Genomic DNA, 18,880 nt, shown 5'->3' on the forward strand with positions numbered 1-18,880 from the left:
AGTATATACAGGCATACCTCGTTTTATTGCGCTTCGCTTTATTGCGCTTCGCAGATATTGCGTTTTTTACAAATTGAAGGTTTGTGGCAACCCTGTGTCGAGCAAGTCTATCGGCGCCATTTTTCCAACAGCATTTGCTCTCTTCGCATTTTTTAGCAATAAAGTATTTTTAATTAAGGTATGTACATTGTTTTTTTTAGACATAATGCTATTGCACACTTAGTAGACTACATTATAGTGTAAACATAACTTTTATATGCACTGGGAAACCAAAAAATTCGTGTGACTTGCTTTATTGTGGTGGTCTGGAACCGAACCCGCAATATCTCCGAGGTATGGCTGTATATTATATACTTTATAATATATGTTATAGTATTTTGAAATAATCTTTCTTGTACATTTCAAGACACCTAGTAAAAAAAGTGGGAAGTGAGGTCATGGGGCATTGTTGATAAGTTTCTGAAAGCAATAATTCTCTAGGCTGATCTGTTGTAGCCACATTTATGTTTAATCCTGGCTACTAGCTGCATTTGACTTCTCCCAAGAGGAATAGTACATTTAGGACATGAATGATGCACATGTACAAACCAAAGCCATTGACACAGCAAGACCCAGGAGACCTTTTCGGTTCTTATGCAACTTTGAAAAGCGATGACAATATTAAAGCAGTAGGAACCTCCCTAAATCTGAAAATTGCAATCTGATTCTTGTTATTTGGCTTACAAGTCCTAGCATTTGCTGCCAGGCTCTGTGCTTGCCCAACTGTTTTGTATAACTGGTGACCAAATGGTAATCTAATTGTGGTAGGTTTTATGAGCTTTCCTTTGGACTATTTCCCTTATGTAGAAAAAGGAAATGGAAAAGAAAAAAAACATTTCTTGTTAGGAGAAGGAACCTTGAATGACTTCAGAATAAAAACTAAACAACTGATTGCATTTAAAAACTGCAGTTTACTGATTAAAGGCAGAGTTGAGCTATACCTTTTATGTTAATTAAATCAGAGATTCATAAGGGCCCATCTCAGTTCATCAAATGCTTTGAGCATCATGACAGACAGGCCCGTCCCTGGGAGGGGGGGACGAATAAGGGTGACTGCCCTGGGGTCCACAGAGCTGGGTGAGTAGCTGCTTTGCATCCGGTAACTTGCTACTGCCCCCTGCCGGTGGCAGCTGCTTCACATCCAGGGTGTGTGGGGGTAGGGCCCCATACGAGCTGGTTTGCCCCAGGCCCTGTACCCTGCTTGAGTCGGCTCTGATGACAAGATTATGCATCTCTGATAGTTGGTCTCTAAGGGACACCTCTACCATGCCTTCTGCCTGACTTCAGACTAATATGGCTAATGACCTCTCTCATTTTACTGATTATGTTGAAAAAGAAAGGAGGAAAGAAGAGACTGTTTTTGTTTAATATTTTGTTTTGGATGGAAAAACAGTTTCCATAAAGGCATCTAAAGAAAACGTTTTCCATTTGAGCCTAGTTGTGAGCTCATACCCTCATCCACCCATGGCGTGTTCCTCCCACTGGTAACTTGAGTCTTTTGTTCCTCTTTACAGGGTTAACAGAGTACAGGGAACTAGTGTCAGTAATCTTTAAAACTACTGGTATTAATCCCAGTGGAAAGTGAAGTGCCATCTTTTGGGTATTGTCTTCACTTTCCTCCTATGGGGGAATTATTAATTTTTCTTATGACAGTTTTTTAAAATAAAATTTCAGGATTTATAAACTACTATAATTTTATGGAGTGTTTTGCCTGATGTTTCTCTTTCAATGCAAATCACACCAAGTTAAGTAAAAAAAAGAAATCCTTCTAGTTACCAATAATCATTCATGACTTCATTCTTTATTAGCGTATTCCCTAGGAGCTTGTGTATGTTTTGTTGCAAAAATTGCTGTAATGCAATAATCTTATTTACTGCAAACTAACAACAGACCCTAGGGTGTAGGAGACAAAGCATGGGTTTCCCAGACTGTACCTTACATTGGATCAATCACTTGCTTTTCATTTATTCTTCTCTGTTTTTGGATAGTGAAGACTTCCATCAGACAAGAAGTCTTAAGGTCAGTAGCAGATGGCACAAACTGGAATTGTGCCTTTTTTCCATTTTCCTCTTTGGGCACTTGGGGTCTAACTGGCTTCTTTGTTACACCAGTTATTATGCCAGTGTAACTCTGCTTCATTTCAGTGGATACTGCAGATCTGTTTTAATGGTGGTAGATCAGCCTATTTTCCTGAAGTTCTGCTCAGATGTGGTTTTGGAATTGTCTTGCTGTGATTTTAATTTTCTTTGATTGAGCATACCTGCTGGCTCTCATAGAAAAAGAAAACAGACTGACCTAATGCATCCAGTGGGCTTCTTGCCTGAACATTTTTATTAACTTGCTCTCTTGTTTTTTCCTTTGGCATGTATTTGCATCTAAAAATAAAACAAAAGGAGATATTTAAAATCAAAAGCTAAAACAACACATTGGTACACAGGAAAGCAGCAACCTATACAAGTACTATGCATTTTTATGGCTAATATTGTTCTACAGAAACCCCCCCCCCCAACAGAACCAAAAGAAATATGAAATGAGCGCAGCCAGAAACAGCTATGTTCTCCTTATCAATGCCAGTTTTTTATTCAGGTTGTAGGTATACCCCATTTTTTTTAAAAAGCTTCAGAGTTAGAAATATTCTGTGTTCATTTCAATTTGTGAATAAGGAAAGGACATGGTTAGAAGTGGAATCAGAATTTCAGAAAGATTGTGTTCAGGGCTTACACTTGGTATAATTTCTTTACATTCAGCAGAGTCTGACATTTGCTCCATTTTTTCCTTGTTTAAAAACCAACAAGAAAACAGAAGTACATAGACTAAGGGGGTTGCAAAAAATCTCATTAACTCATTCTAAAACTTATTTTAGAGTTGTCTTAACTTTGTGATCTTAGCTCACTTGCCTTTCATAAAAAAAGATATCCTGTTCATTTCACATCTGTAAAATAAGCAAATTTATCCTTCTATTTTATATGTAGTTCTTTTCTTTCTACTCTCTGCTTTGCTTATTCATTTGCCTTAGTTTAGAAGTAAGAGGAAGCAAGAATGAACTTTAAGGAGGATAGAAAACCAGTTGGATCGTAGGGCTTATTGTCTAGTTGACAGACAGTATCTAATGGAGTTCCCCAGGTGTTGGTCTTGGGGCCAGTTTTGTTCTTCATCAACAACCAGGAAGATGGGATGGAGTGTACCTTTAATAAGCTTGCAGATGACACCAAACTATGGAAAGTAGTGGATATGTTGGAAAGCTAGAATTCAGAGAGACCTCAAGAGATTGGGGGACTGGAGCTAAAGGATTTTTCATGAGGTTCAGTAAGGAAACATACAAAGCCATGCACTGATGCAAGCTGGAGACTGAATGGCTAAGCAGTAGCTCTGCAGAAAAGGACCTGGGGATTACAGTGGACAACAAGCTGGATATGAGCCAACAGTGTGCCCTTGTTGTGAAGAAGGCTATTGGCATACTGGGCTCCATTAGTAGGAGGCCATATCTGGAGTACTGTGTCCAGTTTGGGCCCCTGCTGTAGAAAAGATGTGGACAAATTGGAGCGAGTCGAGTGGGGGGCAGTGAAAATGGTTAGGGTTCTGGGGACACGTGACTTATAAGGATATGCTGAGGGAACTAGGCTTATTTAGTTTGGACAAGAGAAGACTGAGGAAGTATTTAATAGCCTGAAGGGTGATTCCAAAGAAGATGAAGCTAGACTGTTCTTAGTGGTGGCTGTCTCAAGTAGCACCCATGAAAGTTTAGGTTAGATATTAGGAAAAACTTTTTTGCTAGGAGGATAGTTGAGCACTAGAGCAGATTTACCCAGAGGTATTGTGCAATTTCCATCCCTGGAGGTTTTTAAGGCCAGGCTAGACAAAGCCTTGGCTAGAATTATGTGGTTGGTGATGGTCCTGTTTTGAGCTGGGGTTTGAACTAGATGACCTCCTGAGGTCCCTTCTGACTCTAATTTTCTATGATTCTGTTTAAGCAATTTGACTGATCTGTTTACCTATGGTATTTGGTTGCTACTTGATGAGCTTGATGAATCCAAACCATTGTTGGCATCTACAATTCGTGATCGTGTATATGTTCTGGTTAGTCTAGAAAGAATGCATGCTGTAGTGGACAAGCAGATGGATAAGAATCTCATTATTAGCAGTGTGCTTATCTTCATACTCAATAAACATATAAAGAAGTACTGCTGAAAGAAGGGCAATACAGAAATATGCATGATAACCAACTGACAAACTAGAACTTTAATTCATATTCTGCACCAAACCACACACAACTTGTTATTTAACAGTAATATTTCTAAAATAACATCAGTAGTAGTTCACCAGTCAATGCACAGTTCCTGAATATATTTCCCATAATAACTTTATGGACTTTACTCTGCTAATGTATTGTAATTTATTTTCTTTATTGTTGGTCAAAGACAGTAACTCAATTATGACTGGAATGGGTCAACAGTATTAACATGATAATTACTGTTTTTTATTTTAAAGTGATATTATCAAAGAACTGAGTAGGTAAGCATATTTTGAAATGTGGATTTTTTTTCTTCTGCAGAGTTCTTAGGATTTGCAGAAGTTTCCTACTGACAGTGCTCCCCTTTCAGTTAATTTTTTCTCTGTCTTGCATGCTGTCAGCACCAGATTGGTGTGAAGTCTCATGACATCAAAACCTGTCATGACAACCGTGAGGCTTTGAGGATTCTCTATTGTGTTTTGGTTTATGTTACATTTAGTAAGTGAGAAAATTAGAAAGTGGGTCAGTAGGAAAAGGCAGGAGCAGAAAGGAGGTAAAGGAAACAGTATCAAAATACGAGGTAAGGACCAGAAGGAAGAAAACAAATGAACAGAGATATGAAGGAAGACAGAAAGAGCTTTGTGGAAGTTGGCAGGGAGACAGGACAGCATAGGGTAAAGCATGGACATGCTCATTTGAAAATCTTAAAAGTGGGTTATGGAGAGTGATTGGTGGACTGCTTGATATTGAATGACTGCTGACAGGTCATGTCAGTATAGGCTTTATAGGTGTTTGAAGATTAAGACAAGCAGCATGTGCTTGATGTGATAGGGTATGTCTATGCCAAGTCCATGGCACCTACCTCCTAGTGAGGTCTGCTTGACAGCACTCCTCCCTCAGTTGCTCTCACTCTCATCAAACCTGAAAGCCATCTGCATGTCTCCATGGCTCCATGGAAGTATGCTGGAGCACAGGTCTTGAGAACATCTCCAGTGGCTGTCCCTGGTGGTTGAAGCCACTCCATATTTTCAGGCATGGCTTATGTGAGTGGGCACTGTAGGGACACATTGTAGACTTGCCCACTGAGAAGTGGGATCCTGTGAAGGAATGCATAGAGACTTATATAATATTTGGCTCTTGCTAGTGAAGCAAAGGTATGAGCCTATGCATGCAGGGTGGGGTTCTGTCCCAGGAAGACAGTTCCTCCCCTTAATGCCCATTGTACAAGCTATGCCATCCATCGGGATAGTGGAACTTCTTCATCTCCTGTACTTATCCAGGTCTGTGGCCATTATATGTATTTGTCAGGCTGGAGGGCTGGGGCTGAAGAAGGCTTGTGGGAATTCCATCTCGGCCCCAACTCATCTGAGGTATTTCATATCCCCTGAGTTTTTGAAATGTGTATATGTCTCTGCTCCCCTGAGTGGGGGGGTTCTGAATGGGCCTACTCTGACAAAGTCAATAAGAATGATGTCATTACATTAATTGATGCCCTGTCAAGTGCACACAGACAAGCTTTACTTAAGTTTATCCATGGGACAGTATTCTCCTTTGCATTACAGGGGCACAATTGATAATAGTTTATCTCTTTTGCTAGATTTTTATAAATATTTTAGACACATACTTGTTTGTAAGCTTTTTTTAATTCGATATGATTCACTTTTGGTGTTTTCCACAGACAGCCTCTTAATAAAGGAGACAATCTGTTAATCAATGGATACAAGAGAGACCTGGTATAATGATATTTGTTATATGTTTACAAAGTTTTTCTGAAAGTCTTTTAAACATGTTTTATGTTTTGTTTAATAAATTGATGCCCCTTTTTCTTTTTCCAAGGGGGTTTCACCGTTGTAGTTCATCAAAGTTAACTCCAGGATGCTCAAACGGAAACAAAGCTCGAGGGTAGAAGCCCAGCCAGTTACAGACTTTGGCCCTGATGAATCTTTGTCTGACAACGCAGATATCTTGTGGATTAACAAACCAGTATGTTTCTCTTTCAAGAATTATCTATCATAATTTAAACATTACTATTAAAACATATTCTTCCTGTAAAAACTTAGGAACTTAGGAAACTTAAGAATGATTCTGAATAAATAGAGGTCAGCAAGTAGTGGGCTGGCAGAAGTTGCCAATCAGTGAGTACATATTTGAAAATATTTTATTTCATTTTCCCCCCAGTCAATTTTTGGGAAGTAAAAAGTATAATCAATTAATATACTGCAACAAATTTGTTAAAAGATCTTTTTTTCCATAGTCTTTCCGTGAGCATGGGTTGCTAACATTGCTTAATATAAATTTCAAATCTGATTGACAAAATGATGTCAGAGAGAAAATCTTGAGAGTGAGGCTTAGATTCTTGAAATGGGTGGCTAGTATTTGGAAGGTGCAGATTTCTTGAAGCTCCTAGTTCTCTGTTGCTGTAAAACTGGTAATTAGTTTGTTCCTTTTAATCCACATCACAACGTCTTCCAGTGTATTTGCCCAAAGAATAAGTAACTCCAAACTGATGAAATAATTTTATTCTTAACATTAAAATGATACTAACCCAGGGAGTTCTCAGGATTTCTCCAAGTTTTGAAGTGCTCTTATTTTTGCTGAGAATCTGTTTTATGCTTCTCTCAAAATATAGGAGAAATGCTCATCTGTACAAGCAGAAAAAAAATACCTGAAATTAATGTATATGTGGCATTCCTTAAACTGTCATCTGTGTTGGCATGGGGATATAAGAGCCATTCAGCTTTGTTTCAGTGTCTGTATCCATTCACAAGAAAACATTTATGCATTAACTACTCGTACTAACTACTTTTAAATAGAATGCCATCACTAACTCTTGGAACAAACTCAAGGAGTCATCACAGAAACATAAAATATAATACATTACTAATGCACAATTTCAATACACAGTGAATGGAAATATTTTTCTTCTTGAGATATTGACTATGTGGTCGTATTGTAGAGGATAAGATATGCTTAGTGTGTATGATATTGAGATATTTACATGACAATATGGTGAATATCCTTTTTTGGTCATCTACCATGTCTTATGATGCATAATGCTTTGTTAAAGCTAAGATTCTCTGGTGACTAAAAAGACCCAGGATGCTATTAGCAAAATACAGACTCTTTCATAAAACCAGACTCAGGCCAGTTCATTAATGAAAGAAAGTCATTGTAAATATTGTAGTCATTAGGGAAATTACTACAGACCCACCACTTATTTTATGTCCAATTGACCACAATTATAAATTTTGTCTCTACATCTGTTTTTCAGTGCCAGTGATATGTGAGGAATTGGCTGGATGTAAAAATTAATCTTTATCTTGAAGAAGGGATGTAAGCATCTAGTTTCTGAGTACATGATTCTGTTGTTCTTTATTGACACACTTAACCCTTTAAGTTCTAAACCATTATATATATCTGGCTTCCAGATATTTTCAGTAGTATTTTAAATACCTGAAAACGTACCCGTTACATCCAATTATATACCAGTTTTTACTGCATCCTAAATCCACTCCCATACACAGCACAGTTTGTCACCCTTGTTAGAAAAATGAGCAGAGGCAAAAATCTAAACAGTTACAGAAAATAAACTTTCCTTGTACCGTAGAGATAGATGCTTGTTTGGAATGAAATTGAGGTAAGCCAGTATGGGCAAGCTTCCTTTTCTGTTAGCATTCTTTTTATAAGCAGATGTAAATGCTGAAAGATTTCCAACTCTTTAAATTACTTCTGGGGTCATACCATGACTTAATAAGAAATGAATTTACAAATCAGTTTTTTAAATACTTTTATGTAATACTACCAACAGTCCTATAAGAGTAGCTTCTTTTATTTTCACCACAAAAATATAAAACACTTTAATGCAGATAGTGTCATTACATTTTATTCGAATTTTGTATTTTCAATATGACAGCTTGTTCAAGGCTACAATGTAACAGGTGTGAAGTTAGAAATTAGAATTTTCCAGCTCCTAGTCCTGTACTAGATCTTTAGTCTATTAGATTACATGACCTTCCAAGTGATTTCCTTATGTTTTCTATTTTATTTTTAAAATAGAATCAGAATATCTATCTCTGGACAGTGACCATACAAATATGGATGCCATTTTAAAAATAACCTTGTTTACATAAAATACTGCCACTAGGACCTGTAGGCTTCAAATAGTTGTGCTATTTTAGATGATCAAAACCATATTGTAACCCTTGTTTTTTTTCAGTGGGTTCACTCTTTATTACGTATCTGTGCCATCATCAGCGTCATTTCTGTTTGTATGAACACCCCAAAGACCTTCGAGCATTATCCTCCTCTTCAATATGTGACATTTGCTCTAGATACACTGTTGATGTTTCTCTATACTGCAGAGATGATAGCAAAAATGCACATCCGTGGAATAGTCAAGGTGAGCATTTCAAAATGTTTTCTGTCATGAAAATGTATTTGAATGTTTTCTAATGATGTGTTTACAATTTTAAAATATCTGTTCAGTTATTTTTCTGTGAATGTGTTTCACTGCATGGCATAACATGATACAGAAATTGTTATTCTGGACTACAGGGATACCAGTAAGAGTTTTATGCAAACATTATGAGTTAAAGATAGATCTTTTTTTATTTTCACCCTATTAAGACTAGGTATCTTAATTAGGAAGTTGTTTGATTAAAGTAAGATTAAACATTTCATTAATATTCCATTTTTTGTGTAAGCTAAATCAGGGATTTGCTGTGCTTCCTTTTTTATTTCATAGAATATACTCATCTAAACTTGGATGTCTTTGCTTTTGATACTGACTTAATCTGATTCTGTCTGTTGGGATGATTATTTATGATACTGGAAAATATAATCTGCAGCCTTTTCTTTAAATTTATAAAGAGTTTATCCCTTTTTAGCATTGTTTCACTGATTTTATTCTACCTGTCAGATTAAACATACAAATTTAGTTTAAATACAGGCAAATCTGTGGAAAATAGAGCAGAGAAGGCATCATTATTTTATTGTACTCTCTCATCATTTCTAAATAAAATAATAGTGTTAGTATATCAGTATTATACAGACTAGATTATCAGGATTTTAATTTCCTCCCTTCCTCTGTCTAATAGTCTAGTGACTGTGGAGACTAGTTATGCATTGTATTCTAACTTTACATTGTGCTTTAGCACATGATTATCTCTGCACCATTTTGTTATGTTATATATGTTATATATTTTGTATTGGTAATAAATATTATCAATTTTAGTATCAACATCCAGATAGCTGCCTGATGGTGGAGAGTCTGTGTACGTCCTTCTGCATTGTATAGACTACATATGGCTTTTCTGTGGGTTCATCTACATGAGATGCTTACTATGGAGTAGGCTACTTAGCTCTGCAGTATCACCATCCACACAAGTGGTGCTATTAGGCCAGAGTAAAGAACTCCACTGTACGATATTATTGCCCAACACAAGTGCTATTTTATGGTGGAATTATTTACTCTGCTGCAGTGCATGTGTCATTAGTGCTGGCTGGGGCATGAGGTTGCTACAGTGTGGTGCTAGCCAGCAGGCAGCTCTGCACTGTAGCCATAATTGACTCGCAGGTTGTGGGGCCTGGGGCAAATCAGCCCATGCGAGGCCCTACCCCCAATCCAATTCCACATGCCCCGGACCCAATGAAGTGGCGTTGGTGGCGTGGTGGGCACGTAGCGAGTAGCTGGACATGGAGTCACTGCTCTGCCAAGCTCCCCGCTGCTGCTGCGCCGCAAAGCAGTCACCTCTATTTACACCTCCCTCCCCACCCCTGGGGATGGCCCTGACTGTAGCACCCTCATGTCCCAGCCAGCCCCTCTGCAGCCCATTGAGCTTGGTAGGAGCAGTTCTGGTCTGGCAGGCTGACCCTCCAGATAATCTGCCAGCTGTGGCTGTGCTGTCCCGGCTCTGTGTGCTGCAGTCCTGGACTCATGTAAATAATGCTCCTGGGAGAAATAAGCGTCAGCGCAGTTCATGCCAGAGTTTATTGCATCAAAACAATTTCATGTATAGATGTGCTCTATCAGTGTACAGTAACAGGATGTGAGCAAAAAGACAGGGAGCCATCAACTCCTCTGTTTATTGCTGAATGCATTTTGCACTGCCCATGTGTGACCTGAAGTGGTAAACTGAAATGGTATGAACTGAGGTAAGGAATAAGTGGTCAAAATTTACACACAAGAGGTATGAAGAGTCACAACTCGCTGTTTCTGGCATGAAGGAAGTTGTGGTGTGAGGTAATAATTTAAGTTAAATTTCTTGAGCTGTGTGTGAGGATTGTCAAACTTCACTCACTGTGGGCATTTAAGGACCATGAGTAATGTATCACAGCAGTTTCCAGACATACACACAGAATCTTGTAATCTTGCTTTTATGGCTGTGATGAACTGATTTTCATTGAATCTGATAAGATTTGTTCTATTACTGGTGTTTTCAACCTTTTTGGATCATTGTACTCCTCCAGCAGCCAAATGTGGGACAGCGTACCCCTGGCCCCCAAATGATTTGGGTGGGGGGGTGCGGGGGTGATGTGTGGATGGACACAGCGGGGCAGCAGCCACTGCATGCAAGCTTCCCCAACCTGTGGCACATGCACAGCAACACGGGATTATGCATGGCAGTGCTCCGTCCTTGCCTGTGCGTACTCCCTAGGGTCTTCTCAAGTACCTATGGGGTATGCGTACCCCAGGTTGACAACCCCTGTTCTTTTATATTGAAGAAGTGTATGGGGCTGCCTCTATTGCATTTGATCATTATTTTTCTGTAAAAGTAGATCAAGCTTGAATCTCTTGCACACACAAGTGATTATTTAACTGCAAAAGGGCTACGCTTAGTCTTATGCTATTTCCTGAGGTTTTACCTACAACTGTACAGACTAAGTGTTCAGCTTTTACTCATGCCAGTAGTTTTTGATTGAATGAATAACCTGATTGTGTTCAATGGTGCTACTTTTATAACTAAAAGCTTGTCATATTGGAAAAGTTTGGATCAATGTTTTATATGGCGTCTTTCAGAAAAAAAAATTGCAGTATGTTTTAACATTAAATCATAGTGAAAACATTGTATTTGAGTACTTTGAATACTTCATTAAGTGATTCTTGGAATAATAATCAGTGAAAAATCTATTTTTCTTGTGTGACTTGACCTGGTCTTTAGTTGATAGATTATGATGAAAAATGTTAGTTGAATTATATATTATTTTTTCTGAGAGATGCATCATATGGTAAGAGCTTCAAAACATAATGGCCAGCACAGTAACTTCTCTAAAGAGGTCACAGTCTAACACATTAATAGTCCATGGCACATGTTTAAGAAAGGGTTATGAAATATAGATACTAAGGAAGTTAGATGTGATAATACAAACTATACTTTAGTCAGTATTTATTTTTGTCATGGCAAAACGTAAATGTATTATAGATATTCCACATCTTTGTTCTCATAAACTGACTGCTTTCTAGTAGCTATTATGGTAGAAATGACCTTTCAGGGGCGATTTGAATGAGTATAGACATAGCTTTGTGGACTAATGTAGGAAACATGTTTGATTCTCAAGAAGCAGTGTGGAGAAAAAACACAAATAAGTATATGGGAGGATGTTCTTATTTTACTTTATTATTGACTGTATTCCAGATGAAAACATGTTTAACACAATCCCAGGCACATTTTCCACTCTCTCAGATCTTGTTGTAGGAATGTTGTTTTGAAAACACAAAATACTAGAATAGTTTACTTTGTATTTTTTGTCTAGACTTGCTCAAAATTTATATACAAATACCAACAGGACTAGTGATATTTTGTGGGATGGTACATGAAGTGTATGTAATACATAGCAGAATTCAGCCAATTTGGTTTTGTTCCTCAGCATATTCTTATGTTGTAAAATATTGGTACATTAAATACTTTCAGTGGATAGAGTTTTTAAATTGAACAATGATAGCTTATTTTACTATTTAATCCTTTCATTACCTATAGTTTACAATAAGGGTGGTCAACCTGTCACATGGGTACAAGTGGCACAGGCAGCCTTTGTGTATGGCATGTGGCAGATCTGGGAGGGGATGGGCATCACAGTGGCAGATAGGGCAGAAAACAAAACAGTAAATCAGGCAGTGGGGACAGGTCTGGGGGCAAAAAGCACAGCAACCCCTCAGGAAGAGGAAGGGGATCAGAGTGACACTAGGGGAGGGTGTGAGGTTAATTTGTGGCATGCCTGCCAAAAGGATGGCTCCCACTGATCTAAAAAATATCAGCTATGAAGCAGATTGAGAAATCTTTTTTTCTTTTTTTATTAGATCAGTTAAGGAAGACTATATCAGTTTATTAACTGTAAGATAATTTTATGTTTGTACCTATTTTTTAATGGAACATTTTTAATGAATGAATTTAAATTAGCTACTGATTAATTACTTCATCAGATGGATTATCCAGGTAATAAGGGGAACTGTGATGGCTTATTAGTCTGAGTTTTGTATGCACTGTTAGATCTAGCAAAAGGTTTTCTTAATAATAAGCCAACAATATGGATTTTGGTAATGAAAAATCAAATATATTAAAAAGGCTTTATATTCACATTTAATATGGTTAAGGGAGGTTATTTTCACAAAGCTTATTTATATAAGTTCTCTGTATTTCATGGATATTGAAGTTTCCATACTTAAATATTTCCTGGTACCTTATACATAAATCATTCAATTTAATGATTTTTACACATTGCACATTTTGTTCTCTGAGTTGCTTATGAATTTGTGGATTGTGTGACTTAACCACATCAGTATGTTTTGTAAGAAAAATCCATGAAGTGTGTTAACAGATGTCTACTAAATTCTGTTATGGGCATGGGTTAAAAATACTTAGCATTTTAGAAGCTGTAAAATGAAGTACTTGAGTGAACAATTAACAATTTTCAATCTCTGAATGGTTCTATGTTGACAATTTTTGCTAAATGTAATACATTTGGAAAAAAAAGAGGTTCTGATGTATGTGAAATAGGAGATGAACCTGATGTCCTTCAGCATAGTAGAAAAGAACTTGACATCTGTATTAAATCATTATAGACAGAGGTCCTTCCAGCACTTACATTCCCAATCTTAAGGTACCTTTACACATTCTGATTAGAACATGTCAGATTAATCGAGTCTGCTGGAGGGTTCTAATTGGAATGCTTCAGTGTGCTTCAGTGTGTCATGTATTTAGTATCCTTGCATGTCAAAATGGCAGACAAGGTGCTTTAACTAAACCTCACTCCCACCCCAGAGTGAATTTTATAGGTGACCTTAATATTTAACCACTACTTCATGGTACTTGCTTCTTATTCTCTGCTTCTGTACTTATGGATAGAAACCCCACGTTTTGATGCTTGAGATTGATGTAGTATGTGTGTGCTTGTGTGTTTTCATTTAAATACTTGCTAGGGTTGAGTAAGCAAATAAAGAGATGGGTTAGCAATTGAATTGGAAGAGAAATACAATATTCTTGTCAGTTTTTTTTCTCCATCAGATGATGCTACTCAAGCATTTACAGGAGAGCCTCAAACCCTGTTTCTGAGAGTATAGCATATTTTTCTTCCTGTTCTTTCCCTATAAACTGGCCTCAGCTCTGTGTGCTACACGAGTGGCTGAGTGGGATCTCTTGTCATGCTTCCAAGGACATTAGTTGCTGCTTGTAGTGTAAAAGTTCCCTTACATTCAAAGAACACAGGCAAGAGCTTTTTCATTGACTGCTACACAGGTATACTGGATGTGGAAAAATCAGCCATCTTTGTGCATTTATTTTGATAGTCATAATATGGTCCATGGAGTATAGAGAGAATACATAACTGCATGGTGATAATAGCACGAGTTGTGGACATCTGCTTTCTTCATGCTGATTCTTCCCTGGTTTTCATCTATCATCTCCCACCTTATACTATGACCATGATTATGCTTTCTTAAAGATTTATTCAAGTGAACACACACACACTGTATCGTCTCTTTCTATTTTGTAGGGAGTGAGTTTTCTTGAAGATTTGTTTCGTTTCATATATGATTTTAAGAGTGGAGTTTTGTGAAGGTGGAAGTATGTAGTGAACTTTATTTGTGTACAGCTGAGCACTAGGTGATGGGATGTATGTAGCCCAATATTTCTGTTATGAATTGCCTTTAGCCAAAACTGCTTCCCATCTTTCTGCCTTTCAGTGCTAATGCATGGGAGTAGGTTGAACTATGAGGCTGGACAGCCGAAGCAGGAACAAGGAAGGGCTGATTGTGTGTGGAGATGGCCAGTAATGTCATGGGTTGCTATGCCAGGGGAAGCATTTAGAGACTTCACTCCTGAAAAGAGAGGCGGGCATTGGAAAGATGCATTTAAATTGTCATGGGGCAAGAGACATCTGCTGTGAAGTTGTTTGGAACCTACCCAGGAGGTTTTATGTCTTATAGATAAAACTTAGTTCTTCAGATGCATTGCCAGAGTATCACCATTTAGTATATTCAATTCATGTAAATACCTTAGTGGCAAAGTTGATGCTTGTTTTGTGAAGAGTTTAGATTATTGATTTCTACAGGATGTTTTGGATAGGGATGATCCCGTCTCAGACAGGGGTTGGATTAGATGACCTCTAGAGGTCCCTTCTAGCCCTACTACTCCGATTCTAAAATTATTTTCAGAATTTAACCTCTATTACACTAAATTGAATCCAGTATAAATGTAAACATAAAAAGAGGTCTCCTTCCCCCTTTAATTACTAGAACAGAGTTACATATTTCTCTACAGGACTTTGATCAGTTAACATTTATTCTCTGCCCAAAAGGTGAAAATTAACAGGCTGCTCTATGTCTGAGTGCTTCTCCTTGTCAGTTACCCATCAAGGGCGGCACTCAACTAACAAGATCTGGGTAGGCATGAATATATGCCAGAAAAAAATCTCAGAAGATACTTAATTTATGGCATCCAAATTGGATACAAAAAAAGACCTGTCAGAGTTTTCTAATTTTTTTTTTGCCTCAAAAGCAGGAGCTTTTAATGTGAAATATGTCTCTACTTTGGCTGAAGGTAAGTATTAAACTTAGAGGTCTCTTGACTTTGACTTGTCATAATATCAAAATACAATGTGCACATTTCTTTAGTTCAGAATTTAAGATAAGAATTAATTAAGGTTTAATAAAAGCAGGTTATCGTGTATTTTAAGAACAAGCAGTTCTTTATATTTGAGGAAGATAACAGCTTTTTTTCTATGTTAACTGCAATTGAAGTAGATAGCTCCTCTCATAGATGGGTTCCAAATTAAACAAACAACAAGAAACACATTTTTCATGTTGAGGATAAAACTGTTTAAGAGGCTATTACCCAGTATAATATCTGATCCTGGTGATGCTTCAGTTTCCTGCAGTGAGACCACAGATTTACCTTTCTGATTAAATCATAGAGTTCATATCTGTTGGCTTAGAAATGATATTTAAAGGTTTGTTTTTTGGGAATTTGCTTATAGATATATGTATTTGCATTAGAATGGTTCAGGCAGCAGGGGTTAACTGATTTCTAAAAAGCTTGGGTCACACGCACATAGTTTCACACAGCCTTCAAAACAGACAGGCTGTCTAACACAAGACCAACGAATATACAGTCTGAGAAACTGGGGGCATGTACCATACTGTTCCATAACATGAGATAAGGTGGCATCAGCTAACAAGGCCCCAGAGCAGGGGGTGGTGTGGGGTGGGGGGTGAGTCCCGATTTTGGGTGAGAAGACCCAGAAATTAGTATGTGTATACATGATGAGCTACATGGATGTATGACAGCCAAACAGAGAGACCAATCAGCTATAGTCATGGATGAAGAGTCATCAGGAGGGAAGGAGAATACAAAAGAAGAACCTGAGAGTAAGAAAGGGTTCTACCCAGGTCCCTTCTCTCCATCTTGACCTGGTCTTCCTCCTCCCCAAGAGGGCTCCCTGTCCCCTGGGAGGGTCCCAAAGCCACCATAGGCAGAGGACACACCACCAGCCCATCTCATCCACCCCACTGCAGGGGGAGGGAGGATCTCAGTATCCCACGCCCAGGCTGCTGACATCTGGCACCTGAGAGAGAGCCTCAGAGTGAAGACTGCATCCTGGCCAGGTGTTCTTTGACTCTGATGACAGCCTTAGGATTTGGTAGATATATAGAATTGCTTGATTGTTTGTATCATTTATTTTCTGTTATCACTGTATATCAATAAATTTGCCTGTTATCGAATGGATAGGTTATGATTGGTCTGAGGGTAGGAGTGGGTCCCTCCCTGGAACAAGACATCTGGGTCCTAAATCCACAGCCAACAATATCCATCCACGTTCTTCCGTAGATCATCAAATGTTAATGAGGACTCCAGATAGAATACATGGATGTCCAGCAACCATATTGTGGATCTTTCCCTGTTTGATCTGTGGGCATTCTTACCATAAGACACAGTGTTTTGTTCTCCTTAGGCTACAGTTCATCTCTGTGATCACTAAACCATTTGTATTGTTAATGCAAGTCATTTAAAGGGACTGACACCTCTGTTCAATTGCCATACTTTATCCTCCCTAGGCTACCTCCATCCAGAGATGCTGGATCTCCACTCTACTGTATCAGGGTCCAGAATTATTCTTGAATTCTGAGGTGGCAGGAAACAATTCCAAGGATGGACACTGATCTTAACAAAGTAATGTTTTACCTAAGCAGAGCAATCCCTTAGCACATGTCAAAGCATTATGCAGAAAGAAAACACTATGGGAATACTGTGCCACTGGGGGGGGGGGAAAATCCCCAGTGCCTAAAATGCAGATGATTATTTTCTAATCTCTAACCTGATAAACAGTTCAAGCAGCTTCTGGCAGACATTTTTGTCCTGGAGGATGGGGACTTCTGCAGCAGTCATCAATATTTATGTGCTCTGGGCAATCCTCTTTGATGACTGGGGTCTTTCTTCTGTTGTTTTATCATCTGTCTCACCATACATCCTCCAGTGCTACTGGATGGGCCTGGGCTGTCCAACTAATTCCAGCTGTGTGCTGGATAAACCTTTCTCTCACAGTTCCATCTCACATCAGTCACACTTGTTCTCTACACAAACCAAAATTCTTGCCTGCAGAAGTGCTTTCAGAAGCCCTTCTTTTTGTGCCAGCTGAGCAACCTAACTTTAGGCAAGTGACCCACAGTTTTCCAAATGGATTTGTGAAAGTCACCTCCAATCCATAGTGTTATTAAGAAACAGGTTGATAACTTATCTGTAAAAAGTCATCTGTTACTCCTAATTGATAAATATACAGTTTGATAATGAGAATAATCTGAACAATCAGTGTGCAACTAAAACAAATACTCTGTTGCACTTCTAGCAATTATCTTAATTTAGAAATATTTTTATTGTGTTCAGACATCCTATATTTCCTTTTATCTGTTTTTATTCTATTTAACAAACCATCTCTCTTGCATTCCTAACAGTCATTCTTTAAATTCCGTGATGCTTTGCATGCATATGCTAACTATAATACGAGGTGGAATTCAGAAGAGGTGTATTACAAGCACAAAGTATTTGTAAGCTTGGAAAGGTTCCTTTGCTCCATTTATCATCTCTTCATATCACTGGTTTCCTGTCTATTGACTTCTGCTGAGGAGCTATGAAAGATATTTGTTTATCAAGTACTCCTTTGTTATATGTTGTTTTAATATGCATTATTTGTCTTAACATATTCTTATTTCTTTACATGAATGGGAATAGAGCATTACACGTATATAATGCTTGACTGACATAGCCCAAATGCAATAATTTTGGCTTACATTATATGTAATTCATTACTGAATCTGAATTACAGTGACTATAAAGCCTCACTTATACCAAAGAGTTTTACATAAGCAAAAATGAATGATATAGTTGGGCCATATTACATTATTATAGAAATGATTCATTGAATAAGTTGTCTCATCAGTATATTGAAATATGTATATCAATACATTTAATACACAAAAGAACTAACATACCATGAAGGGATTTTTCTCATGAGACTTCTCATATGTATTAGGTTTTACTTGTGCAAAAGTGTGTACAGGAACAAGGTCACGTTGCAATGTATTTGAGTGTATTATAGCCCACAGTAATGCAGCATTACTGTAAACTGTTACTTCTAAATGAGAATTTCTACAAAGCAGGTTAGGGGGAAAATACTGTTAGGAGAATAAAGTGGAACTTCTTAAACCATCAGCTAAAGAGAATGAAAAAAATGCCTACAACCTCCTATCTTCTTTCCAAAAGTAATCAAAGGACACATATGCAAGAATTCTGTCCCTAGCGACACACTATGCAGACTGGTGCCCACTGGGCTAAACAATTCCAGAAATTGTAATAAATTTCCTAGATACCAGGAATGGAATTGAACAGGTTCAGGTCCTGTAGCCTCTCCTCATAGGGCCTGCCCTGCTGTCCCCTGATCATGCGAGTGACCCTCCTCTGGACCCTCTCCATGCTGTCCACATCCCTCTAGAAGTGCGGCGCCCAGAACTGGACGCAGTACTCCAACTGCGGCCTGACCAGTGCGGCATGGAGGGGGAGGATCACCTCTTTGGACCTGCTCGAGATGCATCTGTGGATGCATGACAAGGTACGGTTGGCCTTC

The 18,880-nt window shown here is 38.2% G+C and overlaps 1 protein-coding gene across 3 annotated transcripts in view; it reads left to right on the forward strand.

Moving 5' to 3' along the window:
- Nucleotides 1-1,883: 1,883 nt before the first annotated feature.
- Nucleotides 1,884-18,880, forward strand: part of NALCN (sodium leak channel, non-selective) — a 451,383-nt gene continuing 434,386 nt past the window's right edge. For 2 of the 3 annotated variants that reach the window (XM_019529699.1, XM_019529701.1), the window contains exons 1-3: nt 1,884-2,058; nt 6,107-6,253; nt 8,487-8,669. In XM_019529699.1, the coding sequence (XP_019385244.1) occupies nt 6,146-6,253; nt 8,487-8,669 (291 nt within the window). In that variant the 5' untranslated portion in view covers nt 1,884-2,058; nt 6,107-6,145. Of the gene's footprint in view, nt 2,059-6,086; nt 6,254-8,486; nt 8,670-18,880 lie in introns of those variants that run through there. The other variant, XM_019529700.1, reaches the window with a different exon arrangement.

The sequence above is a fragment of the Crocodylus porosus genome, unplaced genomic scaffold, assembly GCF_001723895.1.
Source record: "Crocodylus porosus isolate Cpor-Errol unplaced genomic scaffold, CroPor_comp1, whole genome shotgun sequence".
NCBI lineage: Eukaryota > Metazoa > Chordata > Crocodylia > Crocodylidae > Crocodylus > Crocodylus porosus.